Raw genomic sequence first — 18,134 nt, 5'->3', positions numbered from 1 at the left:
CCATCTGTCAAGATCTTCTATCTCCATCCTCTGTAGATAAGTGACCCGATCCTCCTCTCGGACATTCGGCCTCACATATGCCTCATCATCATCATCATCATCCTCAACCACTTCTAGCCTTCTTGATAAATCCAAGATACTATCTGAAAGTGTCCTGATGACCAATGACTGCTCGGTAAGCTTTGTCTCAACTGTAGACAACCGCTTACTCATGTCTTCCATCTGCTTCTCATCCTCCATTTGCATCATTTCCAACTTACAATCAGCCCTTGTCACTCCAATGGTTGGTACACCAATGGGTATATCTTCCCTTCCATCCTAAATGTGCAGCTTCCTCAAATGTGGAACAATCATAGCATCAAACTGTCTCATGAATTCCATTCCTAGTACAGCTTCGTAGTCATCAATCCACACTATAGTGAATTCGACCTTCCCTGTCCACTCACCAAGTGTCGTGTCCACCTTTTCAGCTACACCAAGAACATTACCAGGAGGAGAATTGATTGTCTTCATCTGTGCCTTCACCGGTACAAATCTCAGCCCAATTCTTCTCGCAGTATCTTCACCCATGAAGTTGTGAGAGGCCCCACTATCCACCATAGTGAGTATATCAGCTCCTCCAACCTTCATCTGAACATACTCCAAACTGTTCCTCTCAGGATCCCTTCGAGAGACCACCTCCGTAGCAGCAGCAGCACCAAGTATCTGCATCATCCCCACAGAAGCTTCTTCATTCTTTGTATTAGACTGTGCAATCGCAGCCACTTTCGGTTTAGAAGGACAATTCTTCACCGTATGTGGTCCAGCACATATCCAACACTTCAAGGCTTTCTTCGTCTTTGAATTATCATCCGATTTCGAAGCACCATCCTTCTTATTTTCTTTCGGCTTATCAGACTTCTTCTTCCTATCATCAGAAGTCTCATCATAATGCTCCACCAACCTGTCAACAACAGAAAAAGCTTCCTCAAGTGTTCTAATCCTCTACCTCTTCACTTCATTGCGTGCCCAAGGCTTCAACCCAATAATGAAATTGAACACCTTGTCCCTCTCCGCCATGTCAGGAAGTTCCAGAACTGCACTTGCAAACTCCCGCTGATATGTCTGAAGGTTCCCGGTCTGCTTTATGAACTTAATTTTCATCCTTGCTTCCCACGTTTCATCCTGAGGACTGAAATGGGTCTACAAAGCTTTCTTCATGTCATCCCACGAAGTAATGTCACCAGCACTGCCATTGGCAATCTGATCCATCCTCCTTCGCCACCACATCTTAGCATCCTTTGTCAAGAACTGAGCAGCTACCTTGACCTTCGTCTCATCATCAGATAGACCCAATTGTTCCAAGTATTGCTCCATGTCCCATAGAAAGTTGCCAAGAGTCTTTGCACTCCTTGTACCATCATAAGATTCTGATTCCTTGACTTTCACATGAGGCACTCCTCCACCTGAGTTATGCCTCACAACCTTCTTCAACACCGCGATCTCATCTCTGGCTTCGTCAAGATATTTTCGCAAGTCCATGATCTTTGTAAGACCTCGGTCTCTTGCCTCTTCGACCTCCTTGACCCTTACTTCAAGTTGTGTACACATAAGATCAGTGTACTCGTGTTGAGTCTGGAGTTCCTCGAGCTCTTCCTTCATCTTCAAATTGGCCTCTTGATCTCTGTTGATAAATTCCAACTTCTTAGTCCAGAAAGCTTCCAAGTCCTCCATCTTCTCCAACACTTTTTCCATAAGTGCCATAGTAGCATCCTTCGCACTATGACTAGACCCAGCCTGAGATTCAACTGCCATTGCTAACAGCTTCCTTCTCTTTTGCAATCTAGTTTCGACCATCCAACAGCTTCACCAAGATGCCTACAACCCTAGTCCTTGATGCAACACTTATCAGGAAGTGTTCACCAACCTCTTTCACCTGCAAGTACCTGCTTCACTGTCACCATCAACCAGGATATCAGCTCTGATACCACCTTCACTTCAGTGGAGGTGTGTAGCAGCTTCAACCTTCAATGACTGAATCAGCTGCTCTGATACCACCTGTCACGCCCCCAAGCCGGTAGTAGTCTTTCAACCGCTCTTAGCGAGGTGCGGCACCACCGAACACTTTCTTTTTACCAATACTTATGTTCGTGGACTACGCCTAACCACTTACTCCTACTTAGTTTGTGTTTCGCAACCAAGTATTATTATGTTATCCTTTATACCAATGAACACCCATACACATTCATTATCATCAGCAATTATAAATGAAGAACACAATTGCACAGTATAAAAGGAGGGGTAACTCCCTGAACAATGAGTCTGCCCAACTAATATATTATACAGTCTTTCAATATTACAAAGCTTTACAAGTATACTTGGAAACCCCAAGTTTCATACTTAGCCAAATTTACAATCTTCGACAAACTCGGTTGCCCAGCTCGTCGGCGCCTCCGCACTATCACCGCACAACTCACCAACCCTTCGTTCACCTCGTCGCACGATCATGTTGTTTGCCCAACTTGGGCGCGCCTCCAAGTTGCCACACACAGGCACCTCCACCCGAGACACACTTTCGTTCACAATCTCAACACTTCACCAAGTCACCGTGCACACTTGCACGATGGGCGGACGCTCACCCGAGCCACCAAAGAACCCATGCCAAGTCGTCGCACAAATCGGGCGCCACACACCTGTGCACGCCTCACTCCAACCGGCAGGCGACCCTGCCCACGCCCTTCACCCAAAACCAAGACAAGCGACTAACTCCGTGCGGCCTTGCCCAAGAACGGGCGCATCTCCAAACTGCGCCTCTATCTCTTGTGCGTCCACCTTCTAGTTCTACGCCTCTCCTTCACTTGAGCGAAGATGTTTCTGCATTGAGAGCTTGTCCAAATGAGCTCCAACGTTCTTCAATATATACGCTTTGTAGGGGGAGGTCGTGGTTTGCCTAGTTGACCTCCCCACGCCCTCACTTCATCGCAAAAGCCCCTTAACTTCAAGTCGGCCTTTGTATCTTCGTGGGTCGGCCGTGGGTTGAGCCAACCGCTCCCCACGCCTATATGTTAGCTTGCCCTCCTTCTATTATGCGCATAATACATTGTCGCATATCAAGGGAGCTTGCACTTCAACCGAACTGCAGCCATACTTCAACCGAACGCTCGTTCAAGCCTCATCCGCAGTCGCACTTCACCCGGTGGGCGAGTCAAGGACCGCAGGTCCTTACAATATGGGCTGGGGACAAACTCAATCAACACTACATATGCCAGTGGTTCCTTTGTCTTGTGTAGCTCTTGATGGATAGCTCTTGAAGGGCTATGGGACCATCTTAAGGAGGCCAAGTGCCTGATGTTCTAGGCTAGGTGTCTGTTATTGGATTGGGATGTCGAAGTTTGGTGGGGGTGTAAGGACTTCGATGCCTGGGGCTGTGTGTCTTAATAGTTGTGGAGGGAGTGGGCCAGCCTTGCGAGATGCCCGGAGTCATTGAGTACCGTACTGGATGCTTGCCTTGGGGTAGATGAGGTCTGAGTCAGGCGCGAGCCTTGGGGCTAGCCTTGGACTAGGATACAAACCGGGGAGGCTTATGCCTGGTTCCGAAAGTGGGAAAAAGGACACAGAGTCCTTGAGATTTCTCAGGTGTTGTGAAAACTTTCGACACCTGCTGGTTATACTAGTTCAGCAGAGGGTGTAGGGCAAACATGAAGTAATAATAACAAAATAAAATGTTAAATAATTCAACTTAACTTCGGGACGAAGTTCCTTAAAGTGGGGGATATGTAATGTCCCTTAATAATAAATAAATAATAATAATAATAATAATAATAAATAATAAATAATAAATAATATAATATAATATAATACAAGAAAATAAATAATAAACAATAAATAAAAAATAGTAATAGTAAATAAATAATAAATAATAATAAAATAATAAATAACAATACTAAAGCTCTAAATAAATATAAATAAAAATAAACAGAGAAATGGTAAAGCTACCAAAAAGTAAAAACAAAAAAAATAAAACAAGAACGCAGTAAAGTTGCATGTTGACACATGGAGTGTGTGCATGTGGTTTCCCTTCCAATGCTCTATTTAATAGATGGTGAGGAAGATGAGAGGCATACCATCATTCCATGATTCCATCATCCATTCTCTTCGGAGAATAGTGTTTTGAGACAAAGGATTCCCTGGCAGTAGTACGTTGATTGAGGGCTTGGGTGTGGCTAGTTGTAGCAAGATTTTGTGCAATTGAGCCTACAGTTAGGTGGAGAGTCATCCCCAAGACTTTGTTGCAGTTAGCGGAATTCAACTAGCGTTCAACTCTAAAATCACAAGTGAGAAACATCATCGCCACAGGTAAGTTGTCTCTACTCATATTTATGAAATTTGATGTTAATTAGTTGATAAATTGCGTGTTGATTATAAATGGTATGATTAATCTAATTAATTACAGACTGTTACACTAGCAAATTAATTTTTGGAATTTTCTTCATATAATTGTTTTTCCTTTATATTAAGGTGATCTAATAATCTATTGGCCAATTTCATCTGGCAACACTTTTTGATTTAAAACACTTTCTTCACATCCACTAATGTACGAAACTAATAAGATTAATAACACTTTTAACCATTAAAAAAACACTACAATGGTGTAGCTCCCTATTATTATTAACATTTATAAATATTTTATATTTATACTTTTTTTTTTATAAATTTATTATGGAACATAATACTTCATTGATTTTCATATCATCTACTATATCTTAAATTAGTGCTATTTCTTTTTATTTATATTTTTTTAAGTTGTGGTTTAAGAGACTATTTTTTGCCCTGAAAATTATGGGAATTTCGTCCATATTTTGATAAAATCTAGTAAGAATTTTTCTAAATCTATGTTGAATCCATTTTCACCATCAAAAACATGATTCAAATATTAAAATTGCAAATTTTTTGAATTTCTTTTGCCGATTCTAGCACTTTTGGTCGTCGAGACAATTTCTCCACCTCCATAAACATTTCTTTTTTTTAACCCATTACTATTACCACACATTAACATAGCACTTCATTGACTTTCATATAGTTCACTATCTCTTAAAATAGTGTTATATGTGACTCTTTTCCTTTTATATATATATATTTTATTTTCCCTGTTATACTTGTTTTTTAAAATTGAAATAATATAGTTTATATTAAAAATGAATATAAAATAATTTTGGAATTTTTTTTTTTTTTCATTTTTTTTTTATGTATTTAAATGATTCATTTTCTTAAATATATAATTATAAATTAACGGATATAGATATTAATAAATTAATTTAATAACAAAACATTTTTATAATATATTAAGAAAATCTCAATATAATTGAATTTATGCCTATTTTAGGATGCTACTATTCTGGTTTGAGATATATCATTATAAATTAATTGTTATAGATCTTAGTAAATTAAGTTTTTTTTTTTTTTTTTTAAAGGAAGAAAGCATATCGTGTGGAGATCTGAAAAGTGTAAAAGTGAAATTAACTTCAATTGGATTCGTTGGTTTTCAGGTACAATGAAAACCAAAAGAAAAGAAATTTGACCAAACAGGGCTTCTTCCCATACATAGCCCGCTAGTAGAAAAACATATTCAAAAAGTATAAACAACCGGAGATCATTCGAACATCTAAGGAGGAGGGATGAGTTGGACCTCAACAACTTGACCAATATTTTCTTGATGGTGAAAATCCTCGTGGATGTGAGATTGCACATGAGCCATATGTGTCTCTGTCCATGCATTTCTGGAGACACCTTTGATTCCTCCTTCGCGTGGCCCTGTCGATCCAGGATACGATGTTGATTCTAGCGAAGAACAACCAAGAACCCAACTAGCTCAGCATTGTCCTTGTTTCGGGCTTGAGATAGTTGTTCAGCTGTGCTCTGCAACAAGTGAATTTGGGCCTCGAGGAAGTCCAAAGGTGTTGGTAAGTCCACTCTTCCAGGTGAATTACCAACGGGAGGCACTAGCTCACCATTTCCCTCATGTTCCTCTCTACCCTAGTTTCCTCCACCCCATTGTGGACGAACTCTTTTCCGTTGCATGAGAGAAAGCCTACTAACGCGTTGAAACCTTTCTGTTGAGGCCTGCAGCTTTTCAGTACCAAGGCTCCTTCTTGCAGGCTCCCTCTTGCACCCCAATCCTCTTATCAAGCCGTCAGAAGGAATCCAGGGATGACTGCTAGATCTTCGACTGACTAGACTACAATAGACTAACAATAAACTACATTGCATTCAACAGTAATGAGAAGTGAAAAATTGCTCTCAACAACTTTACCGTCAAGCTAGGGGTATGGTGAATTTGAATTTCTTTACTAAAGGAAACTCCTCCTTGTCCCCACCACAGTGAGGCTATGGATCACCCGGCACCTTGGGAATCTTCTTTCCACCCTGCAACAATTAAAGGACACTTGAAAAGAGACAGTAGAACTAAGAATTACCTGTGAAGGGGCCTACGGGAAAGTGAGGGTGACACTAGCTTCTCCATTAGAGCCGATATGCTTCCTTTCCTCATCCCTAATCACCCAATGTGCACTTATCTGAACAGGCGGGTCCCAGGAAAACCGACCACACCAAACAATGAGCAGTAAAACAATCTAGACAGACACCATGGCTAGTTTCCAGGGCTTTCAGCGCCACCGGATGAAGGATAAAGGGTAGAGAAAAATATCCTCCGCAAGAGTTTCATTAGCTCAAGTGCCCGAGCTCATATCTTTGTGAACCAGAACACCAACCATTTCTAATGCCCCACTTAGTACCCTCCTCACTGCATCGATTTACTTCGTCGGGTATGCTCCCAAGGCATATTTACTCCATATCATGATTAACAGGTGCCCCATGTGAGGAATAAATGTTGTATATCCGGCTGTGAGTCTTGGGAGACAAACCCATCAAGGAAAATTGATCATTGTGGATGAGAGACTCTGATTTCTCCCTTTAGGTCGGATGCAAAAGGGGAGGCTAGTCTAGTACCGTGTCCTGAGCATTCTCCTTCAATTCTTGATTGGCTGGCCAATCTGCAATTTTATTTCCTTCTCGCCTGATATGGGTAGGAATTACTTAAGGGAATATCACCAATAAGTCTCTAACACGACATCTCTTCTCCTCTAGTCTCCAGCTTCTAATGATATTTTCTACTGGGGCGTCATGGAGAAGTTTTTGGGCCATTTTGATCACCATCTTAGAGTCTTATATGATTTGGATTTTGGGAAATTTTTTGAGATTGGAAATCATCAATCCCTTTTAAAGGGCGGTTAGCTCAGCAACGTTATTGGTTGTGTGCCCACAAGGTTCCAGGATGATGCTTAGTGGATGACCCAACCAGTTTCTAAGGATGCCACCATAGCCCGAAGGCCCTGGGTTTCCTTTGGAAGCCCCATCAAATTAATTTGGATAAATCCTTCCCGGGGGGTGAGAAGGATAGGTTAGGGGGAGATTGAGGCGGCAAGGGGTTGGGGAGATGAGGGGGACTAGAGGCAGGTGAGAGGTCAAGATTGCCTAGGATCCAAGCTTCCTCTCGGACTACTTCCCAATCGACATCCGCCCAAGTCTTCGAGAGAATGGATTCTCTGATGTTTTCTTTAATAGTCTTGCATATCTGCAAGGAAGGGGTATGTTGGTCCTTAAATATATATCTGTTGTGGATTTTCCATAGGTTCCAAACCAGGAAGCTAGGAATCAAAGTCCAGGTTCAGTTGATAATGGGATTCTTGAAGGGAGAAATCCTCCATTGTGTCAACGTATCAATGAAATTATTTGGGGAGCGGTCCAATATGCCAAAAATCCGTAAGATCCATCCCCAAAGAGAGTTGGCTATACTGTAGGAGTTGAATAAACGTTCAATATATTCTTCATGTTGTTGACATAACGAACATCTGGATGGTCTTGCCAACCCCCTTTTTACCAAATTGTCCTAGGTGAGGATACACTTTTTGCTGAGTAGCCATAAGAAGATAACAACTTTTTACTAGAGTTTCACAATCCAAATCTTACTCCAGATCAGTTCTCGCAGGAGAGATTGATGCTTAACAACCAAGGAGTATGCTTCTTTAACTGAGAACATACCTATAGGAGAGTATCCCAGCGAATCTTATCTGGTTTTTGAGATATCAGAATGCGTCTTTCAGCTAGCATTGTATGGAAAGAGTCCCAATTAAGGTTGGTTTACACGCCATGCCAGTCTTCCTTCTTTTTTCATAGCCTCAACCATCACCTAGGCCTGCAGTTTTCCAATAGTCTTTTACTTTGTGGACATTCTGTAATTGAAAAAAGGTTTCGACTGTGGCTAGGATGGGATTATTCGCCAACTTGGGAAGTTGTTACCATGAGTCCTACCATGAGTATTTCCAAGAATAAGTGATCTCTGACGATGGATCTGTTCATGACTGCTAAATTCCAGACTGTTGATCCTATGCCAAGGTTGTCTGCCCAGATGATCTCTTCCTGATTCCATCCCTTGGCATATTTTTGGGTCCAAATTAGCTTCCACAGTTCATTCCCTCCTTGGATCCATCTCCACCAAAGCTTAGCACCCATTACCCTACTCAGGGTTTCTAGGTCTTGAAGCCCAAATCCACCATTCAACTTTGGAAGGCATAATTTTTCCCAAGAAACCAACGTCGATTCCGATGGGTATTAGTTCCTTGCCAAAATAATTTCTGAAAAATGTTCACTAGCTCCTGATAAATGCAACAAGGTGCGGGCAATATCGAGAGTTGATATGCCTGCAAGATTGCCTTCAACAACATTTATTTTCCTGCAAGATTGAGTACCCAAAACGTCTAGGAAGATAGTTTTTTGCCAACTTGCCACAAATCTCCTTCCAGCACGCGATCCTTAATGGATTGACCACCAAGGGTACTCTTAGATACTTAGAGGGAAGTGTGCCAATTGAGAAATCTAGGATCCTTGCAAGATGATTCTGAATCTGTACCGGAGTGTTGAAGAAAAAAATACAAGATTTTGCTTTATTAAGGGACACGTGTCACACGAGCCTCCCGAATTGTCGACCACCCAAACAATAGGTTGTCATCCACAAATTGTAATCACGGGAAAAGTAACACGGTGTTTACGTGGAACTTGGCAATAAGGTCAAGGCCCGTTTCTTGATCCGGCGAACTGTATAAAGTGCTGGAAATGAATTAATCAAGTGGCTTGAGCGGAAGAACACGATTCAATTTCCGTGCTCCCGATCAGATCAGAACCTGAGATTCCAAATTCACCAGCAGGCGAAGCGGAAGCGGTAAAAGGAAGAGAATCAAGATGCCGAGGGGAACTCTGGAGGTGCTGCTCGTCAACGCCGAGGGGCTGCAAAACAGTGATTTCCTCTGTAATATATTATCATCCGAGCTGATCTCTTGCGTTTTAGGCGATCTGACTCTTTGGATTCGAATATTGCTAAAGAGACGGAGCTGAATTCTGTGTGCTGGTGTATGTTCAGTTGGATCTTTGATTTAATTTTTCTCTAATGTGGCTGTGGTTGCAGCTAACATGGATCCCTATGTCATTATCCAGTGCCGAACTCAGCAACAGAAGAGTAGCGTTGCGTCCGGTGAGTATGCATATTCTTATGGTTTTAACCGTGTATTGAGAACAGATATTATTGAGAACATGGCTGCAGGCTGACTAGTCCCTGATAAATAGATCCCCAATCTCTGATAAAATTCTTCAGTTCGCATAATTTTTAAGTTTGTTTATAGGTATCCAGGGTTTACATACTTTTCAAACAATTGAGAAAATGGTTACATCGTTTTAAGAAAGAGTTCGTGGTGAGGTCTTAGTTATGACTGAGCGCCCCTGGATTATCAGTGGGAAGAAGAAATTACACAAATCTTTTCTATATGCAGGGGAAGTAGGGAGATTTCACAAAATTTTCCCCCAAAAATATATAGATTTAAAAATTAATAGATCGGATCTCTGAAATTGCAGGTAAAGGTAGCAATCCCGAGTGGAACGAGCAATTTGTTTTCACTGTAGCTGACGGGGTTACTGAACTCACCTTAAAAATAAAGGACAGCGATGGTGCAAATGCGGATGACTTCGTTGGAGAAGCAAGGTGCAGATGAGTCTCCAGCATTATGATCTCTGTCATTTTTTCAGATCCTGCAGTCTTTCACCGTTTTTCGATATTTCTGTTTTCTGATCATATATCTTTATATTTCTGATTGTGGTTGCACAGCATTCCCCTGGAGGGAGTATTCATGGAAGGAAGCCTACCCCCGACTTCCTACAATGTTGTCCTTCCAGACCAGACCTACTGTGGGGAGATAAAAGTCGGCCTCACATTCACTATTAAGGTATATTCTATATATGCAGAGACTCTGTATATCAGAAACGTTTTTTTGAATGGTAGTAGGATGGATTCATATTAGCTCTGGATATTGACCAATCACTGTAAATTTCATTTTAAATTTTTGTTTTACAGATGTAAGAAGATAATTTCAATAAAACGTTTAAACTTTTAATCTTTTAAAGTTAAATATCTTTCTAAAATTTAATGGATCCAGGGATATAATGGATCCATGAATACTGTAGATTTGGGGAATATTCAGGCTATATGAATATTATAGAATTTGAGAATCTTAGGGAGCAATATAAAGTTTAAATTTTAAAGTTAAATATTTTATATATGCAGAGTCTCTGTATATCAGAAACGTTTTTGTTTTTTTGAATGGTAATAGGATGGATTCATATTAGCTCTGCATATTGACCAATCACTGTAAATTTCATTTTCAATTTTTGTTTTACAGATGTAAGAAGATAGTTTCAATAAACTTATTCTTTTTTAGATCTTTTAAAGTTAAATATCTTTCTAGAATTTAATGGATCCAGGGATATAATGGATCCATGAATACTGTAGATTTGGGGAATATTCAGGATACATGAATATTATAGAATTTGAGAATCTTAGGCAGCAATATAAAGTTTGAACTTTAAAGTTAACTATTTTTTCTAGACCATGAATATGTAGATTTTGAAAATATTCAGGATCCATAAATATTGTAGAATTTGGGAATGTCAGAGAGCTTACAAATAAGATTAAGGTAAAATAGGTCAAACAAATTGATTCGACATATTCTATCATATTCTTAAATTCTAAAATATTTCCAGAATTTAAAATCAAATTAATTTTCATTCCATAACCCTAGCAACATGTATTTGTATTTTTTCATATAATTTCCCATCAAATTAATTTCAATTCTATGAACTTATATATGTTTTTTCATATTATGGTGATTGGAAATTGCAGGAAGAAGAAGATTGCTGTGAGGAAGCAGCAACGGAGGAGGTTGGAGGGTGGAAAGAAAGCTCCTACTGACCATTCCTTTCCATTGTTATGTTCAGTAGGCCACGTAACATGGAAAACCTTCAAAGAAATCGGATGTACTGTCGCATCAAACACAAGAAATTCTGAAATAATGTTTATTGGGAGTATATCATTCTGAAATAATGTTTATTGGAAGTATATCTGCATCTTTCCTCGACTATGACTCTCTTTTAGTGTCGCATCTAGCACATAAATTCTGAAATAATGTTTATTTGGAGTGTATCCACATCGTTCCTGGACTAGGGCTCCTGGACTATGGCTCTTTGTGTGGTTTGATGTTTATCTTTTCTACCCATCATTGAAACTCTTCATGGAAACGTTGTGATTTCTGTAGAGACTATACATAAAAACGAAATATTTGTTTAAAACTGGTTTGTGCCATATGACAGAAAATGATAAAAATGATAAACTTGTTTTGTAGCTTTACATTTTGAATGGTGATAAAATTTTGATAGCAATTGGGTTGTGATAATGAACGGAGTGGAAAACCCAACGGGGTACCAATCGCCTAAAGGAATTGTTTGGGCACTATTTCTTTCAGCACGTAGTTTAATTGTTAATTATTAAGGTTTAATTATTATTATTTTTTATTTATTTTTATTTATTTTGATACGGTAAGTTTGAGTTTAGTAATTTATATAATTTATGTGTTTTATAAATTTGAGTTTAGTAATTTATATAATTTATGTGTTTTATAAATTTAAGAGTGTTAAATTTATTTAAATTTTTTTTTTAAATAATAAAAATTTATAATATTTTGATCATCACTCCTGCACATTTTAGGTTTCAAATTTTTAACATTTCATTTTTTTGGTATTCTTTATAAAAAGATATATAATTTATATTTATTAAATTGTTTCGATTTATTGGTATAAGAGAGAAGTAGCTTGTTTTGTATTGTAAAATTAATAACAACAAAAATATTTGTAAACTAACTCTCACCTGAATTACTCCACATTTTAGGTTTCAAATTTTTATCATTTCATTATAATATAGATGATTTTTTTTTTTGACATTTTTGAGCTGAGAGGCTCATTCTATGACCCAATGTGATGTGTAACTCTGTAAATAACCATACAAAATACTTAAATAATGTTTGTTCATAAAAAAAATTTTGCACTTGAAGAAATTGGATCCCTCTCGGCTCATGTTAGATCCGTATTTAAGATGGATCTATGTTGGTTTATAAAAAGATATATAATGAATAACAATTAATTTTTTGTTTGGTTTGAACCTCGAATCTTATGGTACATAAATTTTTTATTATTATTATTACTATATATATATATATATAATTTTTTTTCCGTAGTATGAAAAAAAGGTTGGTATTAAAAGCAAAATAAAACCAGTGCATTTGTCAACATATGACGAACATCACTATCAAACATATGGAATTAGTGGTCCAGGTAGAAGTTCATCCTTTTCCACATATAACCTCCAGATAGCAAGCTAAAGACAAAAGTTATATACACATATTCATTTGCCATAAAAAACTGATAAAACATCAAAATATATAGTCCATAAAAAAAAGGAGCTAACCAAGGATCAAAACACCTAAGTTAAAAAGAAAACATAATAAGTGTAATTGTTTAGGATAGTAAACCCCCTAACGGGAAGAGTCGTGAACCCACATAATGTGAACATCCATCCATGATTATCTTGATGTGCAGATCATCCTGTGGAGCATCGATGCCGAGCTTGGACAAGGCATCGACAACAGAGTTGTGGGATCTACGAATGTGTTGAATGGAAGTCTCTTGGAAAGTGCCCATGAGGTGGCCAATGTTCCGCAACCAACCCATAAGGTGGCCCATAATACTTCATTTTCAAAGCGTTGAGTTATCCTTAAAGAACTAATTGTCAACCTACTATTACCAACCTAGATCCATCTTAACTCTGGATGTATCAAAGGCTCAGAGGGATCAAATCTTTTCACTCTAAAGAGGTTTGTATATCAGGAGATTTATTTTATTTTAGTTTAACCAAGTTAAAATGTTTACATCACATTATTTTTATTTATTTATTTTTTATGTAATTTGATTTAGTCAATTAAACATTACATTACAACATCTCTACCATATTGGATTGGAGAGCGCCTCTTGGCATAATTATTGTGGCTAATAAAAAAATTACTTTTAAAATTTTAAATATCTTACCAACCATAACAATTCATATCTCATACTCTCTTAAAATAATGTTATATGTAACTCTATTTGTTTTGTTTTTTTAATATTTATTTTATAAATGATTATTAAATAATTTCTTTATTATTTATATTTGTGTAACTTATTGTCCTTTCCAAAGGAAAAATTCTAATTTTATTCAACCTGAGAATAAGGAAAAAGCTACATTATGAAGATGCTAGTAAGTAGTAGATCATGCTAGCGCATTGGTTGATGCACAAAAATAAAATAAAATAAAAAGTCTACAAAAAATTACATTTTTTTGGGCCTAAGTGTGATAAAAGTCACTTAGCTTCCCCTTTTTACCTTTCTTTTTCTGAAATTTTTGCCAAACTCCTTGGTTGGGCGAGACGATTACTATTGCCAATTGATTGCCATGCCATCGAAGGGGCTTATTCGTTTGAGTCCGAGCTCTCAAATACATGGGATCTTTTTATGCCCCCCTGATTCCTTTTCGGTAGGTGTTTCCTCTTTCTAGCACTCTCAAATACTATAATCTTTGCTGATTTAGTACCTTTCTGCATTTGATCCATTGTTCTTGATTGATCCCTAGCTTCTACATTTGCTTGGCCGTGAAGTTGTGTGTAACAACCCAATTTCTCATCCTTATGTACACAATGTAAATACTTTTATAAATTAAAAGGCTTAGAGAGAGACAAATTTCATTGCTTAAGGTAGGAGATTGCTTGAAGGAATTGTTGTTTTAAATACCAATCCTTGGTTGGATGAGGGGATGACTTGCTTGGGATGTTCAAGGTTCCTTGTTGCAAAAATATGAATTGTTTTTGATAGTCATTAAGGCTAGGCGCTGAGCCTTAAATGGATTGGTTATGAGAATTAATTTGGGCTACAAGGGAAGTACGTAGGCCCATGTTGCCTTGGGAGAAAATTTACGAGGCAGGGAGGACATACTTTATGGAGGTTTGACGTTGCTAGTAGCAAGGAAAGTGGGAGGACATCATTGGATAGGAGAGAAAGATAAGGGGGAGGAAAGGGGAGAGATGATCTCATTTGACTCTCATTCAACAAGGGAGCATAGAAAAGGAGAGAGGAGGGCATTCAACCGCATAAGGGGGATACAAATTAGCATTCACAAGATAGCGAGAGGCTATAGAAGGGGTAGAAAAAGAAGTATTTTTGAAGATGCATTACCAAGCTTTGAGAAGAGAAATAAACCAACAAAAAAAAGGCACTATTGAAACTTGTTGGGAAAAAACATCACAAAGAGAAATGGCTTGCCTTGAGGACAAAGGCAGGGTAGCTTGGTGGTGCTATGGTTCAACTGTATATTTGTTGAGATTTCCCTTTGAAAGAAATCCACCTCAAGCCTTGGAATCTGGTTCGGGGGTGACAATTGCAAGTGAGATTTGGGTGTAGTTGTCTATGGTTGGGTGGGGAGTTCTTGTCCCAAACTCAGTTTCCATTTGCTTAACTGATAATGCATGTACGTGACATTTCTGAAATTGAAATGGAGATGTAGAGCAATATTTATGACTACATTCAGATACTATGAGAATGAAAGGTATATTGTGCAATTCCCTTACATGATAAGAAGTATTATGTTTCATTTCTGGATTGAAATGACGAACTGTGTGAATTTCTCAACTGTGTTGTTAATGCCACAAAATAAATAACATAATGTGTAAGATATAAAGGCTTTGAAAGGATCCATGAGGATTTAAACTAAAACATGGCAACACTTGAGATAAAGATATCTTTTATTAATGTAGAATGATTACATTGGAGACCACTGTTTGGCAGGGTCTACGTGTGTGTGTGTGTGTGTGTGTATATATATATATATAGATATTGGTTATAAGCCTATGAATCAATTTATGTGGCATGGCGCTAACACCGAGGAATTGTTTCCTCTTTTAACTACAATAACATGTGACTCTACATTAGAGGCTTCTCAACCTTGCATTTTTAGTAATCCTGAGGGTCTTCGACAAGCGCCATAGTGTTGTTGGTCAAGGCACTGCAAGCTTGAGGGTGCACCTTGGGGTACAAATCTTGGCAAAGTGCAGATCTCTGCGTGGTCCTTTTGGAATTTTAGAACTCTGGTGGACTTGAGAGGAGAAATTTTTTCCTAATCTTCAGAGGGGTAATGCTGATAAGTGCTTTAGTGAGCCGTAATGGCCATAAGTGAGCATTGGTGTAGTTCTGCTTGCTTGCAGAACCATTGTGGTAGAGCCATGGTTGGAGTGACCAATGAAATGTGTTAAGCACATAAAAGGAACAAGCTCTAGTGATAACCACTAGGACCAAGGTCAAGCAGGTTTCACAGGGTCTGGTAAGTTCTCCCTGATCGGGTCATGGTAGAGATTAGATGTGAGCTGCGTGGCAACGAGGGTGGGTGGAGCCTTAAACTTATACCTTAAACGAATAAACCTTATCCTCCAATATGAAGAAAACCTAATTATGGAAGCTCCTAATTAGCTCACTCAGATTCGCCTTATCGCTATTGGACGAAGGAAGATGACATGGAATAGAGGAAATATATAGGAGGTTAATCCTTATAGCGTAAAGGAGCGATAGGGATGATTAGACACAAGGATAGTTGGGCTCATAGGCTAGAGGCCGGGAGAATTCCCATTAGCCTGAGTGGAGCCCATGCGACAACTCATCCCTGAGGCCAAAATCTCGTAAGTTCAAAAAGGGTACTTGCAGCGGGACACGAGATGGATCGACGTGTGATGTTATGACACAATTATCTTGGAGGCTAATTAGGAGCAATAACTGTGCATAGGTATGGCCACTGGCCACATGGCCCGGAGGCCATACCCCATACGCATTGATTAACAACATAAAGGAGCAGTAGGGTTGATGGGGCACCAGGCCAACCGGGCCTACAACTCAAAGGTGGAGGGCATCCCCATTGGCTGGACCCACGAGATGAAAACTCATCCCACAGGCCATTACCCCATAATTTCGGAGGGAGTTTGTTGCGAAGTGTCGTGATGGCATGGATCAGGATGACATGTCCTAGAGGTCCATGGAGGAGTAGATGAAAAGGAGTCATTCGAAGGCCAAGATCAAGATAACGTGTCCTGGAGGCCTTGTCTCAAAGGTATCAGGGCGTGCAATAGAGGAGAGCGCTAGGGTGATAGCGTCGGGATGACATGTCCCTGAGGTAGGACCCACCCTAGTTGAATAAAAAGAAGCACCCATAAGGAGTCATCGGGAGGCTAGGATCAAGATGACATGTCCTGGAGGTCTTATCTCAAAGGTATAAGGGAAAACACGAAGGAGAGCGCCGAGATATAAGCGTGAGGATGTTGTGGTGCCGTAACCACTTGGGCTAATAAGAAGAAATGACATGCAAAGGGAATAACCCATAGTCTCCACATGGCTCGGAGAGTCCACCCCGGAGGTGCATGGAAGGGCAATTAAGAGAACGTTGGGATAATGGGACCGAGGTGATGTGGTGGATGGGTGCTAGTGGAACATTGCCGGGGACCATCAAAGTAAGTGATGCAAAGAATTGTTATTAGCGTTAGGGCATAGAGGCGTGGGGTCCATAGTTTATGAGTGATGAAGCATGGGATTGAACGACAATATAAATATATATGTGTGTGTATGTGTGTGTGAATTAATAGTTGTCGAGACCATAGATAAAGGTACGAAAAATGTATATATATATATATATATAGATGAAAGTCAAAAAGGGTACTTTCAGCGGGACACAAGATGAATCAACACACGATGTTATGATATAATTATCTTGGAGGCTAATCAGGAGTAAGAGTTGTGCATAGGTATGGCCACTTGGCCATGTGGCCCAGAGGCCATACCCCATAAGCGTTAATTAACAACATAAAGGAGCAGTAGGGCTGATGGGGCACTGGACCAACCAGGCCTATAACTTAGAGGTGGAGGGCATCCCCATTGGCTGGGAATGGAACTCATGAGACAACTCATCCCATAGGCCGTTACCCAGTAATTTCAAAGGGAGTTTTTTGCGTCATGATGGCGTGGATCAAGTTGACATGTCTCGGAGGTCCACGAAGGAGCAGTTGAAAAGGAATCGCTGGGAGGTGAGGATCGAGACACCTTGTCTTGGAGGTATAAGGGCGTGAAATAGAGGAGAGCGCCAAGGTGATAGCGTCGGGATGCGTGTCCCCGAGATGGGACCCACCCTAGTTGAATAAAAAGAAGCACCCATAAGGAGTCATCAGGAGGCTAGGATTGGGATGACGTGTCCTGGAGGTCTTATCTCGAAGGTATAAGGGAAAACACAAAGGAGAACACTGAGATAATAAGCATGAGGAGGTTGTGGTGCCGTAACCACTTGGGATAATAAGAAGCAGTGACATGCGAAGGGAATAGCCCATAGTCTCCACGTGGCCCGGAGAGTCCACCCCAGAGGTGCATGGAAGAGCAATTAAGAGAACGTTAGGATAATGGGACCAAGGTGATGTGGCAGATGGGCGCTAGTGGAACCCCAAGTGCGGGAGTCATGGTAGGTTACTATTGGCCCTAGTGAGGAGGCTAGAAGAGTGATCCCCATTTCATTGTTATGTACCCATTAGAGGTTTCACTGGAACCAGAACCCGCTTCTGTGGGGTGCCTACGATGAATTTGGGAATAGGCTTGACCCTTTCAGAATTTTT

General features: G+C 39.6%; 1 protein-coding gene across 1 annotated transcript; it reads left to right on the top strand.

The window, feature by feature from the left end:
• Nucleotides 1-9,123: 9,123 nt before the first annotated feature.
• LOC149150640 (elicitor-responsive protein 3-like) lies at nt 9,124-11,578 on the top strand. The gene is made up of 5 exons (XM_089439060.1): nt 9,124-9,340; nt 9,497-9,562; nt 9,940-10,066; nt 10,190-10,307; nt 11,261-11,578. Exons 1-5 carry the CDS (start codon nt 9,274-9,276, stop codon nt 11,327-11,329), a joined length of 447 nt encoding a protein of 148 aa, XP_089295186.1. The 5' UTR covers nt 9,124-9,273; the 3' UTR covers nt 11,330-11,578.
• The last annotated feature ends 6,556 nt before the right edge of the window (nt 11,579-18,134 follow it).

This window comes from Pinus tabuliformis, chromosome 9 (genome assembly GCF_031772625.1).
Source record: "Pinus tabuliformis cultivar Carrire ecotype Pingquan chromosome 9, CPIR1, whole genome shotgun sequence".
In the NCBI taxonomy this organism is placed as follows: Eukaryota; Viridiplantae; Streptophyta; class Pinopsida; order Pinales; family Pinaceae; genus Pinus; species Pinus tabuliformis.
This window is presented reverse-complemented; position numbering and strand designations above follow the sequence as displayed.